General features: G+C 48.3%; 10 protein-coding genes across 10 annotated transcripts; 4 read left to right on the plus strand and 6 right to left on the minus strand.

Annotated features, from left to right (window-relative positions):
- Window positions 1-366: 366 nt before the first annotated feature.
- Window positions 367-746, plus strand: N7533_007496 (uncharacterized protein; the record flags this gene model as incomplete). Its single annotated transcript, XM_057104146.1, has 2 exons — window positions 367-399; window positions 468-746. The coding sequence occupies 2 exons, from the start codon at window positions 367-369 to the stop codon at window positions 744-746; spliced, it is 312 nt and encodes a 103-aa protein (XP_056959103.1).
- Window positions 747-1,265: 519 nt separating this feature from the next.
- N7533_007497 (Eisosome component PIL1/LSP1 family protein) lies at window positions 1,266-2,714 on the minus strand (the record flags this gene model as incomplete). Its single annotated transcript, XM_057104147.1, has 4 exons — window positions 1,266-1,864; window positions 1,933-2,116; window positions 2,197-2,330; window positions 2,594-2,714. The coding sequence occupies 4 exons, from the start codon at window positions 2,712-2,714 to the stop codon at window positions 1,266-1,268; spliced, it is 1,038 nt and encodes a 345-aa protein (XP_056959104.1).
- Window positions 2,715-3,736: 1,022 nt separating this feature from the next.
- N7533_007498 (ssDNA endodeoxyribonuclease RAD2) lies at window positions 3,737-7,184 on the minus strand (the record flags this gene model as incomplete). The annotated part of the gene is made up of 2 exons (XM_057104148.1): window positions 3,737-6,907; window positions 6,942-7,184. The coding sequence occupies 2 exons, from the start codon at window positions 7,182-7,184 to the stop codon at window positions 3,737-3,739; spliced, it is 3,414 nt and encodes a 1,137-aa protein (XP_056959105.1).
- A 336-nt stretch (window positions 7,185-7,520) lies between these two features.
- Window positions 7,521-11,106, plus strand: N7533_007499 (tRNA (34-2'-O)-methyltransferase regulator RTT10; the record flags this gene model as incomplete). Its single annotated transcript, XM_057104149.1, has 3 exons — window positions 7,521-7,556; window positions 7,619-10,306; window positions 10,357-11,106. The coding sequence occupies 3 exons, from the start codon at window positions 7,521-7,523 to the stop codon at window positions 11,104-11,106; spliced, it is 3,474 nt and encodes a 1,157-aa protein (XP_056959106.1).
- A 1,781-nt stretch (window positions 11,107-12,887) lies between these two features.
- On the plus strand, window positions 12,888-13,842 carry N7533_007500 (SDR family NAD(P)-dependent oxidoreductase; the record flags this gene model as incomplete). Its single annotated transcript, XM_057104150.1, has 4 exons — window positions 12,888-12,949; window positions 13,008-13,244; window positions 13,297-13,595; window positions 13,649-13,842. The coding sequence occupies 4 exons, from the start codon at window positions 12,888-12,890 to the stop codon at window positions 13,840-13,842; spliced, it is 792 nt and encodes a 263-aa protein (XP_056959107.1).
- A 603-nt stretch (window positions 13,843-14,445) lies between these two features.
- On the minus strand, window positions 14,446-16,047 carry N7533_007501 (flavin monoamine oxidase family protein; the record flags this gene model as incomplete). The annotated part of the gene is made up of 2 exons (XM_057104151.1): window positions 14,446-15,773; window positions 15,849-16,047. The coding sequence occupies 2 exons, from the start codon at window positions 16,045-16,047 to the stop codon at window positions 14,446-14,448; spliced, it is 1,527 nt and encodes a 508-aa protein (XP_056959108.1).
- A 994-nt stretch (window positions 16,048-17,041) lies between these two features.
- Window positions 17,042-19,162, plus strand: N7533_007502 (copper amine oxidase; the record flags this gene model as incomplete). The annotated part of the gene is made up of 4 exons (XM_057104152.1): window positions 17,042-17,370; window positions 17,504-18,079; window positions 18,132-18,931; window positions 18,996-19,162. The coding sequence occupies 4 exons, from the start codon at window positions 17,042-17,044 to the stop codon at window positions 19,160-19,162; spliced, it is 1,872 nt and encodes a 623-aa protein (XP_056959109.1).
- Window positions 19,163-19,982: 820 nt separating this feature from the next.
- On the minus strand, window positions 19,983-21,194 carry N7533_007503 (alpha/beta hydrolase; the record flags this gene model as incomplete). Its single annotated transcript, XM_057104153.1, has 2 exons — window positions 19,983-20,969; window positions 21,174-21,194. 2 exons carry the CDS (start codon window positions 21,192-21,194, stop codon window positions 19,983-19,985), a joined length of 1,008 nt encoding a protein of 335 aa, XP_056959110.1.
- A 380-nt stretch (window positions 21,195-21,574) lies between these two features.
- On the minus strand, window positions 21,575-21,994 carry N7533_007504 (Endoribonuclease L-PSP/chorismate mutase-like protein; the record flags this gene model as incomplete). Its single annotated transcript, XM_057104154.1, has 1 exon — window positions 21,575-21,994. One exon carries the CDS (start codon window positions 21,992-21,994, stop codon window positions 21,575-21,577), a length of 420 nt encoding a protein of 139 aa, XP_056959111.1.
- A 692-nt stretch (window positions 21,995-22,686) lies between these two features.
- On the minus strand, window positions 22,687-23,712 carry N7533_007505 (uncharacterized protein; the record flags this gene model as incomplete). Its single annotated transcript, XM_057104155.1, has 2 exons — window positions 22,687-23,482; window positions 23,546-23,712. The coding sequence occupies 2 exons, from the start codon at window positions 23,710-23,712 to the stop codon at window positions 22,687-22,689; spliced, it is 963 nt and encodes a 320-aa protein (XP_056959112.1).
- Window positions 23,713-25,567: the final 1,855 nt, after the last annotated feature.

Genomic DNA, 25,567 nt, shown 5'->3' on the forward strand with positions numbered 1-25,567 from the left:
GCTACCTACGCACTTCAGGCTGAGTAGGGTACCCTGGAACTCGGCGACAGCCAACTACAATCTAGCTCATCACGTTGAAGATAGATCAATTGAACAAACTCATTAACACCTAACTGATTACCCAACCATCCACAAACAAAGCCCCAACACGAGATGGTATTACATTAAGAAAAAATCACAGGGCAAAAGAAGAAGAAAAGCACACAGACAAGCACATTCAAAATCAGAGGAATCGTCAGCACCAAAAAAAATCCGTTGCGTATTCCGGCCATGGGTTGACGCCATCCCCGCCCTGGAAGAGGTAATAAGGCACTAGGGCATCCTGAGGGTTCCATAACAGGGTAAGGTCGAGGAAATAGGACCGATATGTCATCGGGTCTTTCTCAATCAAACCTTACCGTGCGTTGTCGGGTCGAGGATCGGCCGAGGATCAGATCGTTTCCTCTTTTTTTTTCTTTTTCAAATAGTTTGGCCGTTCAAAACCCAATTGGTTTGTTGGAGCCTGGACTTGGACTTTGGCTCGTCTTGACTTGACTGACCAGACTAGATTAGACCACCTCGACGGCGGCACCCCCGCGGCCCACACTGTATTCCCCTCCAGGTCAGGGCTGAACGAGCACGACCAACGGATGCTATATCACGACATTGCGGCGGCCATCATCATGAGGTGCACGCAAGGAGCGGAGGCAACCGCCCATTACATCAAGCGTGATAGGCTTGAAGAGTACCTTGACGGAATTGCGTGACCACTTTACTTTAACTGCCCCAAGCCACATCTCTCCACTATTCCTCCCCAAGCATAGTTCGATGGTTTCCTGGCTGGGTTGGGTGCCAAGGCGCCTAGCACCTGGTGTGTAGAGTCCGGAGGTCTTATATTCAGGACAAGCCGGCTGCATGTTACCCACACGCGGTGATCCTGGTGATTTCCCGGAGCGGGTAAATGCAGGAGCAGATGCAGGATAGGACCCTTTGAGAGACCGATGCGATGACACCATCGCCAAGGCAGGAGGGACGTGGGAAAAAATGAGTGTGGGGGGCGAATGGTGGAGGATCTGCGTGCAGGAGGCACAGACAAGACGTGATAGCAGAGCACAAGCGAAGCCGTGAGATTCGTGACAATAAGAAAGGCGGGGGGAAAAGGAAGAAGAAAGAGACGGGAAGGAAAAGGGGTTAAGGGAATTAAGACACTAAGACAGATCGAAGGAGAGTAATGAACGCATAAACTGACAGTGACTGAACAGAAATAAAGATTCTGTTCACGTCGCCTAAGCAGCAATGGGCTCCCGCTCCTCCTCGCGTCCTCGTACCTCGCCGTCGACAGTGCTGAGACCATCCTCGTCTTGGTAGCCGGGGTGCTGGTCAGCGGGGAGCCAAGAGTCGCGGTCTCCGGTCATGGGCTGGTCCTGGTTGGAGAGATCCACGCCCTCGCGGCTCTTGATGGCGTTGCGGTGGCGCTGGGAGAGAGTGCGCGAGCGCTGCGATAGGCTGGACTTGACGACGGACTTGGAGGTTACCCAGTTGCTGAGCGCATCCTCGCAGTCCTGGATGATGGCCTTGCTGGCGTCGTAGCCGTCATAAGCGTGGCGGGTCTCACCGGGTGTTACGGGGGTGTCGTCGATCAGGTCCAGGAGGTGCTTGCCGTAGCCGGCGATGATGGCGACCTTCTCGCAGTGTTCGCGGAGAGCGTCGAATTGGTACTGGAAGGCTGCCTTGACCTTTTCGCGGGTGATGTTTGACAGCTGGGCCTCGGCGACGAGGGATTCGGCTTCAGCGCGGACGAGTTCCTGCTCCAGCACGACGATGCGCGGCGAGTTGGGGTCCTTGTACTTCAGCTTGGCGATCTCATCGGTGATCTTTTGTTTGCCTGGTTCGGGGTTAGCTTTTTGCGGCTCAAATGGTCGTCAGTCATGGAATGGTTGCTGGGGTGCATACGGTCTCGGCTGGGCTGTACGGAAGCCTCAATGTTGCGGATGCTCTTGATGGTCACGCGGTACTGGTCATAGCGGTCGACGAACTGATCCTCCAGCTCACCGATCTCGTAGATCAGGACACCGAGCTTGTCGGTGACATCCGAGACGTCCTCGTCGCAGGCTTCGCCCCAGATGGACAATTGTTGCTAGCGGTTCGGTTAGCATTCTCTTCTGCATTCCTGGCGGCAATTCCCCGGATTTTTGGATGATCAATTGATCGACATACGGCGACTTCCATGCGCTCGCGCGCAACGAGTTCCATACTGCGCATGACGTTCTTCTCCATCTTGACGAGTTGCGACAACTTGCGGGCGAGATCAGGTCCGAAGGCACCCGCGGCATTTTTGCGGAAGGCATGGCCTAGATTGTGAAGGTATTAGCTATGGGCGCATTCCAATTGGAGTTCAATCTCTGTGTGCTCGTCGTTCCCGACCGTCTGCGCAATTTGGATCCGCGAAAATCCACTTGGATTTGGGGGTGGAGCGGAGGCGGGAGGGCGGGAGAGGCTGGAGATCCCGACCCGATCAGGCAGCATTCAGAACCATCCTCTCTCATGGCCCCAACGCTCTTCCGGTCGCACAGAGGAGTTTTCGGAGTCACAGCAGATATCTGATCTCACTCACCGATGCCTCCCTTTCCGAGCCAGCGGTTAGATTTGGTGGTGGACATGGGTGGTGGGGGGGGGTTCTCGACCTGAGCGGCGGTCGGAGCGCGCGACTGGCGCATAGAATAGGTGCGATGCATGGTGGGTGGTGAGAGGATGCGAGGTTGGGTCGAGTAGGAGTGAAGGGAGATGTGAGTCGTGGGAGGACAAAGCGAGGTACCTGCAGAGTCGAGGAAGGTTAAAGGTCTTGGATCGGTCAAAGGCCCAGGGCAATAGGAGAGAAGCTTGCGCAGTAGTGACGTGGAGATAGGAAGAGAGAAAAAAAGGAGGGAACTCACGAGCGGAGCAGGACGGAAATCGAGCTGCAACCGGATATTGACACAGGGGGGGGTTTTCAGGAGAGAATCGAGGGAAGAAAAGCGTGGGGAGTGAGTTATTAGGGGGAGTTGAGGATGAGAGAATCCCCTGGTGACGTCGTAGAAGTTTGCTAGTCTTCGGTGCTGCACGGCATAGTCACCTTGCACACTTTTGCACTTCACACTTCACACTATTGGGTTGCCCCGGAGAAGGCGGATCAGCTTGTTCTCCCCCTCACTAATGCGAACGCTAGAAAACCTTCAATTGACCTTGTCAGTCCTTCCAATGGTTCGATTCGGGCCCACAGGCCCGCAGTAGCACCAAGCTTGCTTGGATCGTGTTGCTGCAATTTTGCGCCACGATCGCCGACGTCATCGAACTGGACCTGATGTCATGCGATTGAGACTTACGGCTGTTCCTGCAGAACTCAACCATGTCATCGAGTCATTGGCGTTACAGTGTGAATGACAGGAGAAAACCTTTCAATGCATTACGATGGGTCAGGTTCAAATTCAGATCAAAGGGGGTTCCTGTCATGGTCCTGGATCATCGTGGGGAATTAGAGCTGGAGCTGGAATGCAGGAGACACTGCTTATCAGGAAGATCAGTGGGGGATGGCCCGACCCAGATGGAACAATTCTCGGTTCGTCTCGTATGAGTGGCCAGTCGTCTGTCTCAACCACTCGTTCGGGTCATCTCCAACTTTACTCGGGAGATGTGCGTTATGCTGCACCACTTTGGACCCCGACCTGTCGTATAACGTTCGTATATCTTAATTATAACTCTATCGATACATACAACTCCCTCAAGAGCCTCGTGTTTTACGTTTCTTGGTGCTTCCCCGGCTCTTAACATCTCCCTTGTTCGTAGCGGGGGCTCCACGCTTGCCTGGGCTTGTAGCAGCATTCCCGGCTTCAGAGTCAGGGTTTGGGTCGGCCCCCAGACCTCCCGTAGACTCGCCGGCACGAGATTCTCTCCCCGTCAGAGTTTGCGCTTCTTGCCGAAGTCGCCCAAACGCTTTCTCCATCCGACTCGGTCCAGCACCACGCGCGCGTGGTGCAAATGCCCCAGCCCCTTGGGGGCCTGCCATGAATTGGGTAATATTCGACTGCGTGCCTTCTTGCTCTCGTCGATTCATATCCCGAATGACCGGTACGAGGACCTCGTCTGTGCGTTCGGGACTCCAGCCGATCGTCGCCATGAGAAAGTTTCGTAGTCCATTCAAGTCTGGAACTCCCCACTGGAAGGGCGAAGCATCTGCATCGACCTCGGGCTCGAGGTACGCCTCGTCTACCCGTAGGTCGGGAAATGCTGGAGGAAGGAAGATTTTAGATGCTTTCTTTCGGAATTTCTTCCGGAAGGCAAGATGGGCATCGTCGGGGTTGTTCACCCCCATCTGCACCTGCGACCACCAATCACGGAACTCCTCTAGGCTGCCAAATTCTGTGATGATCTCCAATGCGGTGACGGGTCCAATACCAGGTATACCCTCGGTATAATCGCTACCCAGAAGGTGTGCAAAATTGATGAGCTTTTGTCGGTGGAGGGCATACTCCTTCTCCAGGTCGGAGGTGAGATAGCATTCCACAAACTTGCTTTGGTTGAACATGTTCTTGTAGACTCGGTTCCCACCAAAGAGGAAGATATCGCTATCGTCTGTGACAATACCGTCCACAAGTCCGAGAGTGACAAGCTTCGCACACTGTGCTTCGGCTTCCATGGGCGCGGTGACATAAGGCAGTCCAAATAGCCGTAGTAATTGCTGGCACTCGTTGATCATGATTTGGGTTACCTCGTCTGCATCACGTTGGTCCTTGCGGTGCTGATTGCGCAGTTGTTTGAGTTCTTGTTCATAATCGAGTGCGTCCTGGATGGGTGCGGCCGAGTTCAAAACTTGGGCGAATCGGACGTGCTCCTCCGACTCGGCTGCAAGCTGCCTGAGAAGTTCTTCATCTTCCGGGTCGCTGTATTCACCATCCTCTTCCATCGCAATCGGGGGTTGAACCGGCCCTTGGGATTCGTAGTGCTGGTTGGAGACCACGACTATTTCCGGTGCAGGTGCAGGTGCAGATGCAGGCTCAGCAGAAACTGGTGCAGGTGCCTCAGTCAACACATCCTCAAACTCAGGTTCGGGGGACGGCTCGGGAGAATGTTCAACAACGGCAGGCAGGTTTTGCTGTTCAGGCGTTCCCGCTTGGTTAAGGATCGATCTTTGAGACTCTTCAATACCTTCCACAACTGGGATATCAGAAGGACTCGCCACTGCCTCGGGCTCAGCCTTTTCCGCCAATGGTTCGAAGACTGACTCCTCTTTGGTAGTCTCCAGTATATCAGCCGGAGGGATCTCAAAATGCGTTTGAGACACGAGTTCTTCCTTTTCAGGTTCATCCGCCTCTAACGAAATCACTTCCTTCGTTTCAGAGAGGTCATCAACATCGATGATTTCTGGTAATCGACGATTGGAAAGAAATAGATGATCGGGTTCGTCTGCATCACGGCCATCTTCATCTTCGGCCTCGTGTGTGGAATCTATGATAAATTTTTCATTTAAGCGTTCGCCAACAAACCAAGGTGGAGGCGGTTCAGTCTTCTTCTTCGCCTTGTCGGAGTCCTTCATGAAACCACCAGCATTTTCATCAGGCTTTGCTTGCTTGGCTGGCTGGGGGGCCTTGTTTAGCTGAATAGACTCGAACGGGAGAGGGCCACTGAATGGGTTTTCTACACGCGGACGAGGCTTGTCCTTGACAAGCTTCGTTTGCGCGATGGCGGCTGCGAAATCCATTCCATCGTCATCATCGTCGCTTTCAATCGGCATGTCCATGATAGGCACAGGAGGAGCTGTCGAGATGGTCGGTCGATTGATAGGAATGTCAGGCATATCTTCATCGAGTTCCCCATCCGGCTGCAGCGATAGTGCGATTGCCTTATTCAGTTCATCCTCCTCCTCATCGAACAATCCAGTGTCCGATTGTGGGAGGACGTTATCTTCACCCTGGACAAAGAGAGCGTCATCTTCGGCCTCGGCTTGTGCTCGTTTGGCCGCAGACTGGCGTGATTCCCATAGTGCTTTTTGCATGTGAGCGTCTTCCTGTGCTTGCTCAAGAGACTGATCAAAGGCACCTTCTTGTAAGAATGGAAGTTTGGGAAGCCTGTTGAGACCTTCAATCGGGACATCCTCGAACTCATCTTCGTCCGACACGTCCTCGGATCCCGAGAGAAACTCCGGTTGGCCGTATCGATCAACATCAATGGGCTGATCCTCATAGCCTTCATTCTTGTTCCCCACAACGCCCAGCACCCAACCACCTTCGTGCTGACTATCCTTGACGAGAACATATTCCCTGCCACGCTCTCCGGCAATTCTTTGGCCACCAGAGTTGTAGAATGCCTCTTCGCCATTCATCCCATTAATATTCATTAATCGCTGCGTCAAGTCGTTGCGCTCTTTTACTCTGTCAATTTGAAATCTCGAGAAGTCCATGCGGTTCGGAAACATGGTATCAAGCTGCTCTTTCGAATAACCCATTCGTAGTCGACTCCGAAGTCGTGCCGCGTTCAAGATATTATAACGATCGGTAGCCGGTAGACTAAGAAAAAATTGACTATCAAAGTCGATCTTGGAGAAATCGTAGAGATTGATATCCTGACCCTGATGGAATTGCCGGGCATATTCCTCCAGCTCTTCCTGAGACATGATGCGGGGGTCATTCGGAGCACCCATATCTTCCAAGGACACATCAAGATTCGGTAGACGATAAGCGTCTTTTTTCTTGAACTTTCGAGTCTGTTGTTTTTCCTTTTCGTCCATCATGGCTTCATCTACGTAAACAGGTGCTTCGGTGACCTCTTCTTCTTGTTGACGTTTCTTTTCTCGACGTCGCGTTTCGGCTTCTTCCTCGGCGCTACGCTGCATCTGCACAGCGAGCAGCTTGCCTGCCGTCCGCGTCGCATCTTCTCGGCGACCTTCCCGTCTCTTCTTTCTGCCCGCGATGGTTTGTCGTTTTCAGGACCGGGGCACCACCATCGAAGACGAAGACGGGTCGAATTCCGAAATATAATAGTTTGCATATGCGGCGGAAGAAACCGACGACATGTGAATTGCGCAGTGCATTTCCCTCCTTGTCACGTACTGCCTTGAGGAACTGGTATATCCAAATGGACGCGTCGACGGCTAGGCGCTTCTTATTGAGAGTTTCGAGTTTGATGGGTCGAGCGCAAGGCTGCACTACGGTCCAAAGACCGGTGACACCCATTGTTGTTCAGGGTAGAGAGTCATTCGATCCCGAACCGAGCGGCTGACCACGACAGGGGCGAGAGGTGGAAGCTTGTTGAGGTGAGAGTCATGGATCTCAGGATCGATGGGTCCGCGCGATGACGGCACCGATGGAGCCGCCTGGGCTGGACCGGCGCGGAGTCACGTGGACAATATGACCACTTTGGGTCTAGTGCGGGACAAACGGGGGATGACATAATATTTTCTGGGAGGGCAGCAATTTTGAAGGCGCCTTCATGTTTGGTGGGCTGGCATTGATCACGTTGAACGAAGAAAGAATCTATATTTGATACTTCATGTGCTTTATGCAGGAAATATGTCGGAGCTAATGGGAATGTCGACGTCTCTTGAGGTTTGCATGCCCCTCGGCAACATTCCTTCTACATGAAATTGTTCCACTGACTCTAATCGCAGCATGTGGATGCCTGTGTCCCAATTACAGCCCTGAAAACTTTTGAATGGGGTGACAAACTTTTTGTTTTTCAAGGACAAGGTCCATTTTTCCGGGTGATTGATGACCAGACTGGAGATGTTGTTGCTCAAATCCAAGGCTTCAAGAGAAACAATGTTCATGGTTTCGTTCCCCTGCCACAGGCTGAAGATAATCGTGTTCAGGTGATTATCTGGGGTAGCTCATCAGTTCGAGCTGTTGAACTTGTTTACAGCAAAGATCCCACTGGAGAATATCCCAATGAAGCCATTGCACTATCCGCAGCCACCGCTGAGTTTCTTGCTCCTGACTGGATCTTGAATGGATGTGCAGCAGTCCCAGGTGGATCTAATTCGGTATATCTTATGACTGCAAACAATGCTCTTCTAGGCTTGAAGCTCTCATCAAATACTTCTTCTGGTCATTATGATGCATCGATTTGCTTGCGTCAATTGACAACAAGCGTCAAATCCATTCTATATACTGGAGATTTGGTGGCGCTATCATCCTCCCATATCCTGATCGTCTCCGGTACCGCCTTTGGAGAGATAATTGTCTGGTCTTGCTTTATCAATGACAATGATTCATCTAAACCAGAAGCAATTGGATCCATTCATCACTTCTTCACAGGACATGAAGGATCGATATACGGCGTGCGTATATCGCCCAAGATCCAATCTTTGAACAATGGCCAACCCGGTCGTCTCTTAGCAAGCTGCAGTGATGATCGGACGATGCGCATTTGGGATATATCGGACTGCGAAAACAAATCAGTCGAGGATCACTCCGCGTACTCCACCGATGGATTCGAGCTTCGAAGTACCGGATTTGGAAGCACCGCCACAGAGCATTCTGAGCTTGGATCGGAATCGTGCGTTGCACAGGCGTATGGCCATACGGCTCGCATCTGGGCCGTGAAATTCCGATCAATGAGGGAGGACTACCCGAACAAATTGGGACTGGTAACTCGCGGCGAGGACTCTACTTCTGTGCAATGGGATCTGACCTGGGAGACTTCATCACCTGCTAGTACAAAATATCAACTTCAGCAGACATCCTCGATGCACTCTCATGCTGGCAAACACATCTGGTCCATGGATCTTTGCAGCCGAGGGGAAGAAACTGTGGTGTTTACTGGAGGAGCTGATGGCGCATTGAAAAGCTATCGCATTCAGGAAATTAACTATCCAAAGAAACCTGATCCTCCAGTGAATTTGAAACTAGCAAGACTTCATGGCCCTAAATGTTTTGCTTTGGTGGCACCTGACTGTTTCCTTGCTTGCTCGGTGCGCAGCGAACTCCAGCTCGGGCATTTGGGACCCGAAGAGTACGCTGAAATCAGCTGGGAGCAGCTTTCTGTCCTGGAAGATCTCTCCAAGTTTGCAACAATGGCAGGATCACCTGAACTTGGACTGGCTTTGATTGGCAATTCCAAAGGTCTTGTTCGACTGTACAACCATAGCACGAAATCATTCCACGAGTTGATTGATCTCGGCGAGCGGGCTCTGGTCTTTTTTTTCCTTGAGCCTTTTGTGCAACCTGGATCATTTTCATTTATTGCGACCTATCTCAAAGACGACAAGGCGACAATGGTGACTGTGAGTGAGTGGGAAGGTGCTAGCCCACGAATTGAAGCCACCACGTTTTCCCTACCAAAGAAACCATTTGAAATATCTTCTGCGGGGCTAACCCGCGATGGTCAATATCTGGTAATTGGATCTAAAATTGGCGGATTGGCGATATACCGAGTGTCGGGCCTTACCATGTCTTCGGAACCTCTTATGCTAGATCGGCGTGCACATGGCAAGGAAGGTACTCACCATATCCAGGCATTGCCAACCACAAGTGGACAGCAAAGCCAATCCTCTCAATTCATTCTAACATGTGGACGTGATGGCAATTATTGTGTCCACGAGATCAAGGCCAACGGAAACGGCCACGAAGAATTATCCTTTGAAACTCTGCACCGAACTTCCTCAGCACTGGGCACTCACTTGCAGGGAGTGTATTTTGATGAAGACAATGGGGATCTTATGATATATGGATTCAGGGGACAAACATTTGTCCTCCGAAACGAATCTAAACAGGCTGATATTGATCATATTCCTTCAGGTGGGTTTCGTCGTACTTGGACCTTTCACCCCGGCACCAAGGGCAGCGGCGAAGCTCTTTTCATGTTCCAAGAAGGCGCTCAGATACTGCCCGTCCGCATCCAAATGAATCGCAAACGATCTGTTCGAGCTGGCGTTCATGGGCGAGAAATCAAATCACTGGATTGCCGAAATGCCGTCGAGGGAAGACCAGCGCTCTTCGCTACAGGGGCAGAGGACACTACCTTGCGTATAATGTCACCATCTAATGATGCGGATAAAGCGCCCTGGGGATCTTTCCAAACTCATTTGATTCTTAAGGAACATAAAAGTGGAGTCCAGCAAGTCACCTGGTCCAAGAATGGGCAGTATCTCTTCACTAGCGCTGGGTATGAGGACTTGTTCGTCTGGAAGGTTGGATCGCTCCCTTCTTTCGGCACCACGGCTATCCTAATTGCTACCTGCCCAACATCCGAGGTAGACTCGGAGCTCCGCGTCACTAGTTTTGACACTGTGGAAGTGGGAGAATCCGGCTCTGAGGGATACCTGATTTGCTTGACGCTTTCCAACTCAAAAATGAGGGTATGTAAATTGCCAAAGGGCCATCTAGGATTTTGCTAACAAACTAACAGATATTCCACTTTTCCCCGAGTCAAGGTGGCCGCTTCACCCTATTGGCCCAAGGGAAATACATGACGAACTGTCTGACCCAAGCCAAATTTGTGACAAAAGACTCTTCAGTCAGTCTGGTCACTGCAGCGACCGATGGCTATTTCACTCTCTGGGACTTGACCAGCACTCTCGAACCTTTCTATACAATCAGCTCGTCAGAACTGAAACTCAAGAACCCCCTTGATGGCTCTCAGATCTCACCCGAGAGCATTACTTGCGAGAACCGTTACCAGATCACCTCCAATAGCATCAAGGCAATGGAGCTGGTGCAAATATTCGACAACGTCAACGCCTTGTTGACTGGAAGCGACGACAACTCGCTGACAGTGTCTTTATTGAAGACATCGCCTACAAACCCTTGCCAAAATGCGCAAGTAGTGACGGTTTCAATCCCGGACGCCCACGCGGCTTCGGTAACAACTCTTCAAATCATCGAACGCAAGAAGAGCCAGACTTCCAACTCTGGACCCGAAACAACAACCCTGACGGTCGCAACCTCCGGCAACGACCACAGGGTCAAAATCTGGTCAATCGCTATCGATCCCGCTCAAGATGGTACGACGGGGATCAAGATTGATCTTTTGTTAGATCGATACAGCTCTGTTGCCGATATTTCCTCTATTGGGCTTCTTCGGGATCCCGCGTCGGCGGAGACTCGGTTGTTAATCGGAGGAGTGGGATTGGAACTGTTGCAGCTCAAATCGCGATGAATCTCTAGACGCGTATCTGAATCATGAAATAGAAACGTACATATAAACGGCAGACATAAAATTTCGAATTCATTCAAGACTTTAAGTGAAGAAGCAAAAGTATGCTAGTCATAACTATGCTCCCATCCCACCGGCGCTGCTGAAACAGCCCCAATCTAAATTGGCTCTCCAACTCAAAATATCCCGTTCGTGGTATGAGGGGTAGTTAGGTGTCGCGTTACGATTGCTGCGATGCATGCCTAAAGAGGCAGTTGTCCCAACTCGGAAATACCCGCACTCGCAGCTGATTTGATAGATTCGATATTTAGTAATTTTAAACAGCACTTGAAATAAATCGAACCTAAATTAAAACTTCCGGTCCACGGGGCCCGCTTTACCCATTCAAGCTGCCAGTGTTTCCTCTAGTCGGATATTGTTAGAAATTGACTTAGCGGTTCTTTACTACATATAAGACTGAAGTATCCTGGGTATTCTTTAAGTATCTACGTTTTTTCTCTTCCTTGTAAGAGAAAAGTCTGAGGCTGATAAATAATTTTGAGAGTTTCGTTCCATGCCTTCCAAATTGAAAGTTCACATTGCAACAACATTGGGCAACGACCAGCAAAATGAATTTTATTGCTTCACTACTCTGTGGTGATATTCATGTCGCCCACTGGCAAAGACATTCGCCCAAGTCGAAGAAGGAACACCGCTTGTCGTCTATCATGAAAGGATTTTCTTTCCCTCAATATTTCTACGAGAAGGAGATATCGCCCCGAGGAAAAAAATTGAAAAAGCAGGAAATCTTTGATCTGGATTGCGGAGAAAGAGACACTGGTAAGAGGTCAATACTATACTGGTATGAAATATAGTACTTTATAATCTGAAATGGACAATTGACAATTGACACAGATAGACCTGAATCATCCTTGGATCAATTCGAAAAGCGAGAGTTACGAAGAATAGCTTGAACAATGTCAGCAGGTTCATTCTTTTTGTCGTTCCCGAGTGTTTTCAAGAGGTTACGTGGCTACAGATTGCTGATTAGGAAGGGCGGGCCAACTCATTATGCCTTAAGGTTGATGATGGGCTTAATAAGTAGATGATACGCTATTGAGAATTTGATTTTGATCTGTTAGTATCTATTATACTATTATCACCGAAAATGAGACTCAGTTACTTGGTAAATCAAATGAAAAGCCGGGAATTTCAACGTAATGCTGACGCTCGATTTGGGATACCCTTGCTATTGAAGCTAACGCGTAAAATCCAAGAAGGGAGATACTTATTAACGTGCAGGATCAGACTGTATTATACTTGTTGACCAGGAATTATACAGACGCTATAGCCCGAGTAAGATGTAAACCTAATGCCGAGTTGTTGTAAAGCAATTGTGATGACACTGGTGGACCTACCGGCCCACAGGGTGATGGCATCCTGCCTAATCTCTGATCGCTTCATAGTTCTCGGGTATAGTCTTTTCTCTTACCCCGCTACAGATTGCAAGTTTCCTTACCACGGTTAGTTAGGAACTGGACAGCCCCGTGGATATGCAGGAGGAGCGTTGGTACCTGTTGTCGATCCGTTGCTGGGTGACCTTCCCAGCTAGGTAATAATCCCCATATGGTATGATGGCCAACCCCTCTCGATGTGTTCTGGGAGAGCATTTTAACGCTTACTGAGGACATTGATGAGTCCCAGGAACTACTTAAAAAGCAATTTTTGGATCTTTGTTTCTAAATTGCCTTACCTCTCTATCATCTTTTCGACTTCTGTCTGAGGTTAAATTCAAAACTGCTAAAATGGTTGACTTCTCTGGTGTTTCTCTTGAAGGAAAAACTGCCGTCGTCACTGGTTCCTCCCGGTATTTACCACTATGGTTATTCAACTACACTTATTAAAATTGACGAATGGTGGTCTAGGGGCATCGGTGCCGGTATTGCCCTCCAGCTCGCTAAACGTGGTGCCAACGTTGTTGTCAACTATGTCTCCGAGGACAGCCAAGAGCGCGCAGAGGAGGTTGTCAAGCAAATTCAGAAAATTGGAACAAAGGCAATCCTATGCCAAGCTAGTCTGATTAATATCCTGGATAGTCCCCGCCTTGTCGAAGCGGCCTTGCAGATTAGTAAGGATGGAAAGATTGATATTCTTATTCATAAGTAAATTATATTCCTGGACCGGAGAGCTTGCAGGTCACTGACAGATAATCAGTGCAGCGCTTGGCAATGAAGCCGACTTGAAGGATGTTGACGTGGAAATGTACAACTCTCACTTCGACTGCAACGTCCGCGGCCCTATCTTTCTCACTCAGGCCGCTCTCCCTTATCTTCCCCGGGGTGGCCGTATTGTTTTCATTTCATCAGCTGCTGCCCGTCTTGGAGTTGCTGGTCAGACTGTATATGCAGCAACCAAGGCTGCCAATGAAGCATTGGTTCGCGTGTGGGCAAAAGAGCTCGGTCACTCCCACGGTATCACTGTGAACTGCGTCAACCCTGGCCCCGTTGCTACTGGTAAGATAAAAGAACGCAAAGTTTGTCCAGATTTGTGAGTCACAGCTAATCAGGTATTCTAGACCAATGGTTCCAGAGTGACGAGCAGTTCCTGAAAGACATGCAGCCTATGATCGAGGCTACCCCGGCTGCTCCTCGTGTGGGCGAGGTTGAAGATATCGCTCCCCTGGTTGCTTTCTTGTGCACTGAAGATTCTAAGTGGACAACTGGTTCCGTTTTGTCGGCGAATGGTGGCCTCTACAATTAAATTAGTCCTAGAATAATCGTTGAGAAATTTAACGAAATATGAAGATTCAAATCAGGATATCCACAGGGCTTATGTGGAAGGAACATAAGAAGATATTAACTCTCATAGAGCTTTCGGGAGATTGAATCTGCAAATCTGTTATGGATATATACTTCAGGGTGAATATTCCAGGGCTGGTAGTGAAAAGAATGATATCCACAGTGAGGTGTATCTGCAGATCAACATTTCTGTCTTTGGCATTCACAATCGATCAAAGCTCTTCGGTCCGATGCAACCTTCCAAGGTTGGAAGACTTGGGGCACTATGCTATTTAACCACAGAATTAGCCAAAACCAGGTAGTAAATGATTTTTGACCAGAATTGAAATTGAATATTTGCATGCGAGAAATTTTGGAAAGGGGATTGATATTAATATCCACGTTAAAACAGTTTGTTACTACCAGTTCACCTGTAGTATAACTTCCAGGTTGAATTATGTGAACAGGCCATATGGTGTTCTCAACTTCAAGTAATTAAGACATGGACCGAAATATTGTGCAAACTGCTGTCCGACCACAACCCCGAAGACTATTCAAGTATCTGCGTAGCCTTGGAACATAGAACTCACAGGCGAGCCTCACGCTCAGGATCAGTGGGTGAGTTAGCACCAAGAATTCCAATTTCATTCATAACAGTGTCAGCAGCCAATGCACCCTGCTCCATAGCACCCTCGATGAAGGCGCGCCAGCCACAGGCCCAATCGGCGTTAGCCATGAGCACATTTCCGTGGCGCTTCTGCAACTCAGCTAGATACTTAGTGAGGAAGCCAGTGCGGTACCACGCGGGACCAGCCTGAGCGTAAGGATCGGATAGCCAGTCATGAAAAACAACCTTCTTAATTTTCATGGGGTGGAAGCGCTGTAGAGCGGTTTCAAGACGCTCGGGTTCTTTGATAGGGTCAAGCTTGCCTCGGTTGTCACCAGCGAAGGAAGTGATACGGGTGGACTGATTACCAGCACAGAAGCCATCACCATATACATAAAGAAGATCACCAGGCCATGTGCAGCCACGGAGGCCGCGTAGATCTCCCTCTACCTCAGCGTGGATCTTGGTCAAGTGGTTTAAATGGCCAATGCGCATGGCCTCTTGACGAAGTGGTGAAAGGGGAGGATCAAAGTGGATGGTGTGTAGAACGGTAAGAGGGATAGTGTTCACAACACGACGAGCACGGAATTCCTTCGCAGCAGTGGTTCCAACAGAAACAACACCATGGCGGTCAACAATAGATTTGATCGGCGTCTTGAAAGAAAATCGCAGGCCGAGACGAACAGCATCGTCGAATATACGACGAGCAAGGGCGGATTGGCCGTCGCGGATCTTATAGAGAGTCCAGACTTCCTCGAATGTTTCAGGACTGAATCCTTGAAGAGCCTGAGCGCGGAGCATTTCAAGATAACCGACATCCTCGACGGAGCCGGCGCACATGTGAGGCACTAAAGATTCCAAGAGAGCGAGCTCATCAGCGGATAGCTGATCTTTTATCTGGTCGATGCGATCACGACAGGACATCTGGTCTACAGCCTGGACCTGCTCAAAGGAGACACGGGAGTTGCCGAGGGTGGAGTAGGGAAGAGGACATAGTTTTCTACCATCGAGACCGTCATAGTTCATGAAGAGCTTCCAGGCCCTCTGGGTCATCTCGCCAGCGCTTTCAAGGGATAGCTTTCGAGAACCGGTGCCAGTATCGAGAGTGAAGTATGAACAGCCTCCATCATCGGTGCGGGTCATTTGCACATGGTCCTGAAGACCGTAGCGCTGCATCTCAGCAAAGAGACGACCGTGGACGTGCGAAACCCAGGTTCCACCCATCTCATATGTTGTCCCGTCGACCTCTGCGGACCAGGTACGACCACCGATACGGTCACGAGCTTCTAATAGAAGAGTCTTCTTGCCTATTTGGCATTGGGTTAGTATGCCTCAGAATTTCCGGTTGGAGCGCGTCTCGAATCGAGTCGCAGACAACTTACCGGCCTTGACAAGATCGCGGGCGGCAATTAGACCAGTGTATCCAGCGCCAATTACAATGGCGTCCCATATTTTACCAGCATCAGTGTCAGCTATCTTGGTCTGCGGGTGTATAAAACCGTACGTCCGAAGACCCTGAACCAAGCCGTCTTGCTTGGTGTAGGTGTAACCGTCGTGGGAGAGCTCAGCGTGGTAAGACATGGTGGCCAGAAAACCTCAGGTATGAGAAAATGAGAAAATTGATGTATCTGAAGCCTTTTGAATGATAACGAGGTTGAAATCAAGATTTAGTTCCTGTAAACGACATGGAGTTTTTACCATTTAAAAAGGCTGAAATTGGCCAACCTGCGAGGGGGTGGGAGGAACCAGGCTGAGAAGGTTTCCTCATGGAGAAATTTACTCAACTAACTCCTTCACCGAATTGTCAAACTTGAACGTACTTCTCACAAATGAAAAGCGTTCTCTCGCTACCCAGAACATTGTGGCTCACCTCTCTAACCTCGTGCGTGGACTTTGCGTGGCAGGCTACATGACGTGACGTAGATCAGATCAATGGAGCAAATCTTGATGCTATTCAATCATTATATCCAAGAAGAGTTACCATGCCTCAGAATGACTCTTCAATGGAATTCCCCAGCTATCTACTGCAAAATTCCAACCTGGAATGAACGCAAGCTACTAAAGTGATAGGCTACATCGGTTTCTCCGCTTCTATCTTTTGACTGCGAATGGAAAATTGTGTTTGATATTGCGGTAAAACAGTTATTTAGTGTACGGAATAATCTAGCTTAGCGGGGCTTGTTGTTTCACTGCCAAGGCTCTCGACGTTCCTCGTGGTTGGGAATATTACCCAATTTGGCAGCGCCACATGAAACAGAAATACCAACTAACTCAGAGTTTCCCCACGATTCAGACCTCCTCAGACATTACTCTTTCTGGATAAATATACGCGAGGCAATCAAGTGGCGGCTGTTAACCAAAACTTGTATGCGGAGATGCTGGCATTACTTCCCGATCCGGAATTTTGGGAGGTTGTCCGAAGGTTGACACTCAAGACTACTGTAGCTCGAGAGCAATCCGAAATGCTATATAAGTCTCATGGGGAAATCCATTGAATCTGTATGCCCGAAGGAATATCTGCGACAAGTCTATATCTACTTCCTCCAAAGGCCAGACCTGTGAAATTCTCGCTATCATGTATCTCCCCGCATCCACCCCCACCCCTCACCCTCTTGACCCATTGCACGCGGGTGAGATCAAAGCCGCGTCTACGGCCATCTTGCAATACCTAAATGTCACGACCAAAGATGTTCGTTTCAAGGTCATTGATCTTTACGAGCCCTCCAAGAATGAGACTCTGAAGTACATTCACCACGGCGCCCCGGCCCCCGATCGCCGATCCCGCGCCTACTTTCACCGATTGAAGAACCCTGTTCTTACGGTTGCTATTGTCAACATTACCAAGGGAGTGGTTGAAAATAGCTACGATGCACCCAACTCTCAAGGCCCTGTCGATTGGGTCGAGTACGATTTAATTCACAAGGCCTGCTTATCACACCCGAAGGTCCTCGAGGAGGTGGCCAAGTTGAAGCTCCCCGTCGGGCAAGCACTTCTCCTCTCAAACACCAGCAAGCTCACTGACTGACAGATACTTCAGTTCCCGCATTGAGAATGACCCGTGGAGTTTTGGAACCGATGACCATAACGAGCGCCGCCGTCTCTTCCAGTGTTACATGTATCTTGCCCTGAACGATGACCCCCAGGCCAACCACTACTCCATTCCTCTACCTTTCGCTCCTATTTTCGACGGCCATACTCTGGAGCTGATCGACCTACAGCGACTGCCTACCGGTGCCTCTGATGAAATTGATGAGGAAACCCGGCCCTGGGATCCTACCAGCGCCGTAGAATATAGCGCCGATCTCATGGGTCCTGATTATTTCCGCAAGGACGTCAAACCTCTACAGGTGGTTCAACCACATGGGCCTTCTTTTACCATACAAGAACGCCATATTAAGTGGCAGAAGTGGTCTTTTCAGCTCGGATGGAACATGCGTGAAGGGCCTGTTCTTCACGATGTTCGTTATGACGGACGTTCTCTATTCTACCGTGTCTCCATGAGTGAGATGACCGTTCCATATGGCGATCCCCGCTCGCCCTATCATCGCAAACAAGCATTCGACTTGGGGGGATTCTGGATTCGGTCTCACCTCCAACTCCCTAAGCTTGGGCTGTGACTGTCTTGGCCACATTGCCTACTTCAACGGCATCCGCGTTACAAGTAGCGGTGATCCTGTTATCATGCCCAACGTTGTCTGCATGCACGAAGTTGATGACGGAATTGGCTGGAAGCACACTAACTTCCGCAATGGGAAGTCTTCCGTTGTGCGCGACCGCCAGCTCGTTGTTCAGTGCACTGCCACCGTCGCAAACTACGAGTATATCCTTGCTTTCGTTCTCGACCAGGCGGCCAGTCTACATGTTGATGTCCGTGCCACAGGTATCGTTTCTACAATGCCAATCAATAAGGGAGTTCACGTTCCTTGGGGCACAACTGTGGCCCCCGGTGTGCTAGCAGTCAATCACCAGCATCTCTTTTGTCTTCGTATCAACCCTTCACTCGATGGGCGCACCAACACCGTCGTTTATGACGACTGCATTCCCGTGGAAAACGAGCCCCAACTTGACCCGTTTGGATGTGCATTCAAGGTCAAGCAAACAACAATTCAAAAACCTGGCGGATACAACCTTGACCTGACCCAGAACCGCACCTTTAAGATCTTGAACGAGTCTAAGCTCAACTGCATTGCAAACCAGCCCGTCGGCTACAAGTTACATCCCGTTCCCAGTCAAATGTTAATGATGGGACCTTCGACATTCAACCTCAAGCGCGGTATCTTCACTACTAAGCCTATCTGGGTCACCAAATACCGAGATCATGAGCTCTGGGCCTCGGGCGAGTTTACTAATCAAAGCAGAGAGGACACTGGATTGGCCAAATGGGCTGCTCGTGACGAGAATATTAAGAATGAAGATGTCGTGCTCTGGCATAGCTTTGGTGTTACACATATCACTCGAACGGAAGGTATGTATCACTGATAAAGAATTTCTTTTCCCTGCTTAACTTCAGCTGACTTGAGCTTTCTTAGATTTTCCTGTGATGCCCACTGAGAAGATGATGGTGTCACTGAAGCCCGTTAACTTCTTCGATATTAACCCATCCAACGACGTGCCACGATCCAACCAAAACGAAAATAAATCCACGCTCCACCAAAATGATTCTTCGTGCTGCTCCACTCGCCCTTCTCGCATATGAAATTCAAATTTACCTCTTAGCTCCGGAATTTCAGTATATTAAACCATAATGTTTTTGGGAAGATGGCAGATGTTCGATATCGAGTTCTAGTAATCCTTTTCACTTATCAATGTACTAATGAAAGGTGTATTACTGTGTGCTTGTATAATCAGCGGATCTGGAGACAAAAATGTATGCGAGTAGGATCTCTGAATATGCCCAGGTGAATTGTTTCTGTACAAATGACCTCGAGAGAGATCTAGATAGAGAGGTAGATGCCGGAACCAGAGGACCCAAGGCTTTTGGTCACTCAAACTAGCGTATTAATCACTTTCGACGATCATTGTTGCCCAAATACCCGGACTATGCTCTTGCTTTCAATTTTCTTCTCTGGGCCAGCTGACTCATTCGACTTGAGCGAAAACACTGATATCCTATCCAATATTCTGGCTCTGATCCCAACGTGTTAATATTTGATGATGTACCTGAAATGAAATCATGGAAGAGAAAGATGATGATGAAAAGGTTTGTATCGTGTGTGTGGTGATGATCTAGAACAAAGAGGGAGACTGATTTAGACCAATTTGGAATTACTGAGCCATATGTCTAAACGGCTTTCCCTGCTATCTTTATATATAGTGAAGTTGTTGGTTCTGCTTCATATCACGTTTTAAAGACACCTCAAATCACTCTAGCGAAATTGGAGGTAATGTTAGAGCGATATCAACGATGAGGGGATTTATGAATTAGTAAATGCCACTTGAACGCATTCTGCAATGCTCTAAATACACAGAGTGCTTGAATGTCTCCCAGTCTGTTTCGGAAATGAGATGCTCCTCACTTATCTTTGAGATTGAAGAAATTCTATTAGCCACTTGGTACGTGTCGCGCATGCCTGGCGACCAAGTTGACTCTTGTAAAATAGATCGAAACCATGGCACCCGCCACCCCAGATGTGCAAGTGCGCTTGTACACCACACTCCCATAGTTTGGTGGCATATGCAATATCTTCGTCACGAAAGGGCTCTCCGGATGCTGCATCAATGTATGCAATAGGAAGACCCGACAAATCCGTCGCGCGGGCAGGCGCAACATAGGGACTGACACCATCTTGGCCGGCCTCACATCCGAGGATGCAAGACCAGGCATAACGGTCCCATGTTGTGTAAAATCCACGTCCATTTTCAAATTGCAAGCACGACAGAGTGTTGCATCGATCATCAAGCATCGGGCACATCAGCAGCTGGGCGCAGACTTGGGGCCCTTTGCGATCCCTTGCGATGAGGACTGTCCCCGCAGCAAGACCGGCACCAGCTGATACCCCAGAAATCATGAACTGCCTTGGGTTAATCCTGAAAACGTCGAGGTGCTGAGAGAGCCACGCCAGTGACTTATAGCAATCTTCCACGACGTCCATCCCGGGGTAATCAGGCGACAGGGGGTAATTGATGCTTATGACAATAGCATCGAGTCTCTTAACTGCTTCAGTAAGACTGTTGAGACCGGTGAAAACGTTCCCCATAACTCTACCCCCGCCGTGGAAGAAAAGGATTCCCGGTCGAGCCTTCTTCGCATCGGAGGGTTGACGAAGCGATAAGCTTATGGCTGTTAGATATCTTTCTGAAATAGGGATGATGTGATCATTGATGGTCAGATCAGGGTCGTCGAAGAATTCTTGACTGCAATCTTCTTCTCCTTTCCGGATTTCCTTCAGCTCGTCGAAGCCTCTCGGTACTGGGCGGTGCTGTGTATCATCCACTGCGATGATCTCAGGGTCGTAGGGGGGGCAGAGGTAGGATTGGGGGCTCCATCGTTGTCTTTGTTCTTTCTACCATGGTTATATTGACGAATCGTGGACAGAAAGTTTGTCACAAAAGCTGGAGACGAGTCCACCTCGGAATCTTACAGCTAATTTATATTCTCAGCTCTCGCCGAGGTCAGGAGTGCCGAGAGAACTTGAAAATATACTAGTATTCGATCATCAGATCCACACTTGAAAGAAAGGCGTTGGCTTAAAAGTCTAGTCAAAAACGTCTGCTGGCAAAACTTCCATTTTTGATTTGGAGATCGATCGAAGGCAGTACTAGTAGTAGCCCTCCAACTCTAATCCTACAAAAACCATTATTGATAATACAGAATGCCTAGCTAATAGCTCTCTTAAACATAATTTCGTTCTAATACTAATTCTTCAAGTCTTTATGGAGTACTAGTATGGGTTTGAAAATTTGTGTCCCATTTTTTGATGCTTTGTGACAGTACGAGTATTGAGTAGTAATGAATATTTTTGAGACAGTTAGAAAGAAGCAGGGATCCATTCAGATGAAGATCCAACGTAATATATACCTAGTAGACAAGCCCTAAGTATTTTTTCTTCGAGTCTGCTGTGGCAGCATACTAGTAGTCCATTCTCGGTGTCTCAGTGTGATAAGACTACTAGTAGTCATCTGTAAGAGCCTCGGCAGCAATTTCAACCCTCATAGCTGGGATTGCCAACATGGAAACGCCGATAGTGATCCAGGGTATTTTATGGTTGGGCATCCGTTTTCGCCAAACTTTCATAATAGTGGCTTCGTAGCGCATGTCGCTGAGAAAGCAAGTGAATCTGTGTGCTTGCGCAAGTCCACCGGTGACTCCGGCGGATTTCAGCGCCGCGTCAACACAATTGAAACACGCATCAGCTTCGTCCTCTAGTGAACCGGTCACCAATTCTCCGCGCTCGAGATCAAAACCGGGCTGACCTCCTGTGACGATAAGACTGCCACACAAGGGGACTTTCACAACGTTTGAGGTACCCCCAGCCTCAAATATCTCGCCTAGCCGGCCTGGGGCCTGGAAGTATTCGATTCTCGACATGTTGATTTTTGATGTCTATTGAGTGGAATGGTAACTTGGTAGATAAAGATAAGGGCCCAATGAGTAAAAACGTAGATTTGGAAAATGTTACGATCTCAAATTTGAATCTCGCGGAGTGGCTTGGGAATGGGTCCTCAAGGCTAACCGGCACAGCTCTTTCGGCATTTCAGATGAGCCAATAACGAAATTGAAAGGTTAGGGGTCCCTCATATGTAGCATTCGTATCTCCCTAACTAGCTGTCAATCGAACTCAAATTCCAGCGGTAGCCAACGTTGCAGCTGCAGGTGGTTGGATGATTAACCAAATGAGGCACTGCTGGCCGAGTTTCCTAATTCGGCATCTTATTGCCGCTCACTGTCTCGGAGTGGGTCCTGCTGCCCGCCCATAGTACATATGTCCCAGATTTAACTAATTATTTCCCACCCCTGGCTGTTGTATGGGATTCGGAAGATTACCAGTTGTCAGGCTACACCAATGTATACTAGTTGTAGTATGTATTATCTCACAAAAGATCCATAAAGAAATCCAAGTATTCCAAGGTTATACATATTTGTGCTTCATATTTCACGTATTCTTTTTTCAGAAAGAATACTATGAAAATCCAGTAATTCTACTTCCCTGAAACATTTATTTCTACGTACTAGCTATTTATGAGACATCAGTCTTTAGAACGCCCAAATAGAGGTATTATCTACTGGGCAGTTCGTATCCATTTATCTCTCAAGGTAAACAAGTCGGCCAAAAAGCTTAGACCACCAGCCATATCCTCCACGAGCGGAATTGTCTGCTCGCAGCTCCAATACAAACACAAAAGTCCCCAAGCCGAGCTCGCCCAAAATCTTTTTCTCCAATCTTGAGTATCCCCATTTTCAGGAATTACCGTCAAATCTGGCTCTCCGCACTTTGATCCGGTATCTTTCTCGTCGGGTGGCATCCGACTCCGGCCTCCTGCACTAGCGAGCCAGGCTTCCTTGCTCAGCTTCATCAGCTCAAGTATAAGATGTAAGAATAATGCCCGCGCGGCCCAGATGTAGAGTTTTCGGATCTTGACTTTTGCTCCAATCGCTTCTAACGATATAATCTTGTTCGATGCGAGATGGCCAAAGTTTTCGAGAAGTTGATATGACGTCATTGTGATAACCTGGATAATGTTGATACCATCTATGAGGCTGCTCTTGCTCGAATATTGGAGATCTTTAAGGATGTCTGTCCATATATAAAATAGACCGAACAGCCTCAAAGTATGACGCGCACTGCTGAATAGAGAAGAGAGGTTGAGAAGAGCGGGATATTGTTGTTTGGTAAAACCATCGAGGCGGCGAGGCACCACTCGTCTGTTGGAGCTTTTCCACCAGTTCTTCGGGTGCCCTAGAACTGCATACGTAGTAATTCTCCATCGACAATTTGCGATAAGAAAGTGCAATGCGTGAGCGAGATATTCGATGCTCGCTAAAACGCAATCTTGTCCCGCAGATGTGTGTAGTAGCCTATGTATTATATTTAAAGGTTAATACCCAGTATTTGAATGTGCTTTATAAATCAGGACTTACAGCCGAAGCCTCTGTAAACTCTCTCTCACGGACTGTCCGCCTATGAAGTTTCCCAGTCTTGAAGTAGGAGACTTAATTGCGTTGGTTGGATCTCTGACATATTCAGGATCGTCCACGGCCTCCGCACTGAATCCTGCTTCGAGTTTGCTTATTTTCTCGTGGGACATGTTGATGACATCTCTTTTAGAATAGCATGTCTCGAAATTGTGTGTGGCTGAACTCCTTGATTCTTGAGACATGGATAAAACTTTAAGAAGTTGAAGAGTCGTGCCGTGATGAAAACGTGCTGCTTGGAAAGTTTTGTAGAACTCCGTGGGGCTTAATTCATTAGATTAGGCATTTTGTTAGTTTGAAATGGAATATAACTTACCAGAAGCATTTAATAAACTTCGTACTAATCTTCGCCAAATGTGATTTGCTTTGCTAGGCTCCTTGCTGGGAGCGGCATGGTACCATGATGTTGACTGCTGGAAAATTTACCCAATTTGGCATAGCTCCCAGTCCTTCTATCAGGCATGAACCTGAGGGCTTGTGGTATACTAAGTTTAACCTGTTGACTCGGCTGTAGTTCCAAATGACATTACAGTATGAAGAAGCTTCGAGTTTTGATTATTGCGGGCAATCTACTGTAAATAACTTGCTGTTTAGTGGCATTACACATCAATATCTTGTATCTAAAGGATGTGTCTAGGTTATCTTCCTTTCCAGTGATAAAAAAGCATTTTTGAAAGCTTTTGGCTTAGATAAAATTGCACAGTCAAAGGACTTGGAATTAGATTAGTAAGATCGTGCTAGAGAACTACTTGGTGAAGCGCGGAAGGTTCCCTAACTATAAAATCCTGTGCAGCTCTGGAGGCTCACTCTAAAACTCCATTATTAATGCAGGCCCCCGCCTAGACAAATATAAAGTAAATGCGAGGGGTTTGAGATAATACGGAGCCCGACAATTCGCAACAACATCTGGAGTGGGTGTGCTTCGAGAAAGAAAATACAATCCACTGGCAGTGGAGTAGGCTTGCGGGGGCAAGTTATTCAGAAGGAAATCACAGGCTGCAATACTAGGCAAAAGTTGTGATCGATGATGCAATATTTCTTTCCGGTATACTACATGGGGTCAGTCAATGGCTGAATCTCACCGGTCAAATAAATAATCAAGTCCTCCCTCAGAAGAACATCACATCCATATTTTCCATTGCCCCGAGAAATATGAAATTCTTCTTGTGGATGTTCTCTGTTTACGTCAAAGCCGCTTTATATGCTAGTTTTATCTCAAGGTCTGCACATCACCTTCGAACCAGTTGTTGGTATTCGGCCAATCAATATGAACGGGTACTACTAATAAGTTAAATTGCTCAGGTGGGGATTCAAAAGTGAGGACCAAGTTTATATTTGTGACTCATTCTTTTAGACATCGAAATTTTTGCGTTTTGTTCCTTTACTCATTTTGGGCATCTTTTAATTATAGTACACATCAGCCGTGTGGTCTACAAGAGCGAGGAATGGGCCATTGATGGTCAATTTTCAGCTTTTAGGCGAATTCACGAAGTGCTGCTTCATGCCTTGAGGCTTCCCCGTCAGCCTAATCATTAGCCAATCCAATATTCTTGGTGAAAAGGCAAGTCTTCAACAACCCCTTGTTTTTTGTTTCGCTTCAGATACGGTCCGCGTTCTCAATCACTTTCTATGGAACTGGACAGCAAGGGGGATCTATTCAAAACCTGGTATGCAATGACCTAGCTCCTCTTGCCTGCAATACAACAAGAAACATGGCCGTTCCTATGGAGGAAAAATATTATTTCGATTGGAGTTCTAATCTCGGCAGTGGCTCCACTCACGTATCTCTTTCGTTTTCGATTCAATTCAACTCAATTCAAGATTCTATAACCTAATTCAGCTACACTTTCGGACACTTTCGTTTTCTATCATGGACAGTATGGAGTTGCATTGTTCACGTTGCCCGTATCGCCATGAATCCGGACGCCCCCACACAATCCATCATCCATCATGCCTTGCTAATCTGTT

Source organism: Penicillium manginii, assembly GCF_028828005.1.
Source record: "Penicillium manginii strain IBT 31320 chromosome Unknown utg000005l:1.0-5665137.0:1.0-5668048.0, whole genome shotgun sequence".
Classification (NCBI taxonomy): Eukaryota; Fungi; Ascomycota; class Eurotiomycetes; order Eurotiales; family Aspergillaceae; genus Penicillium; species Penicillium manginii.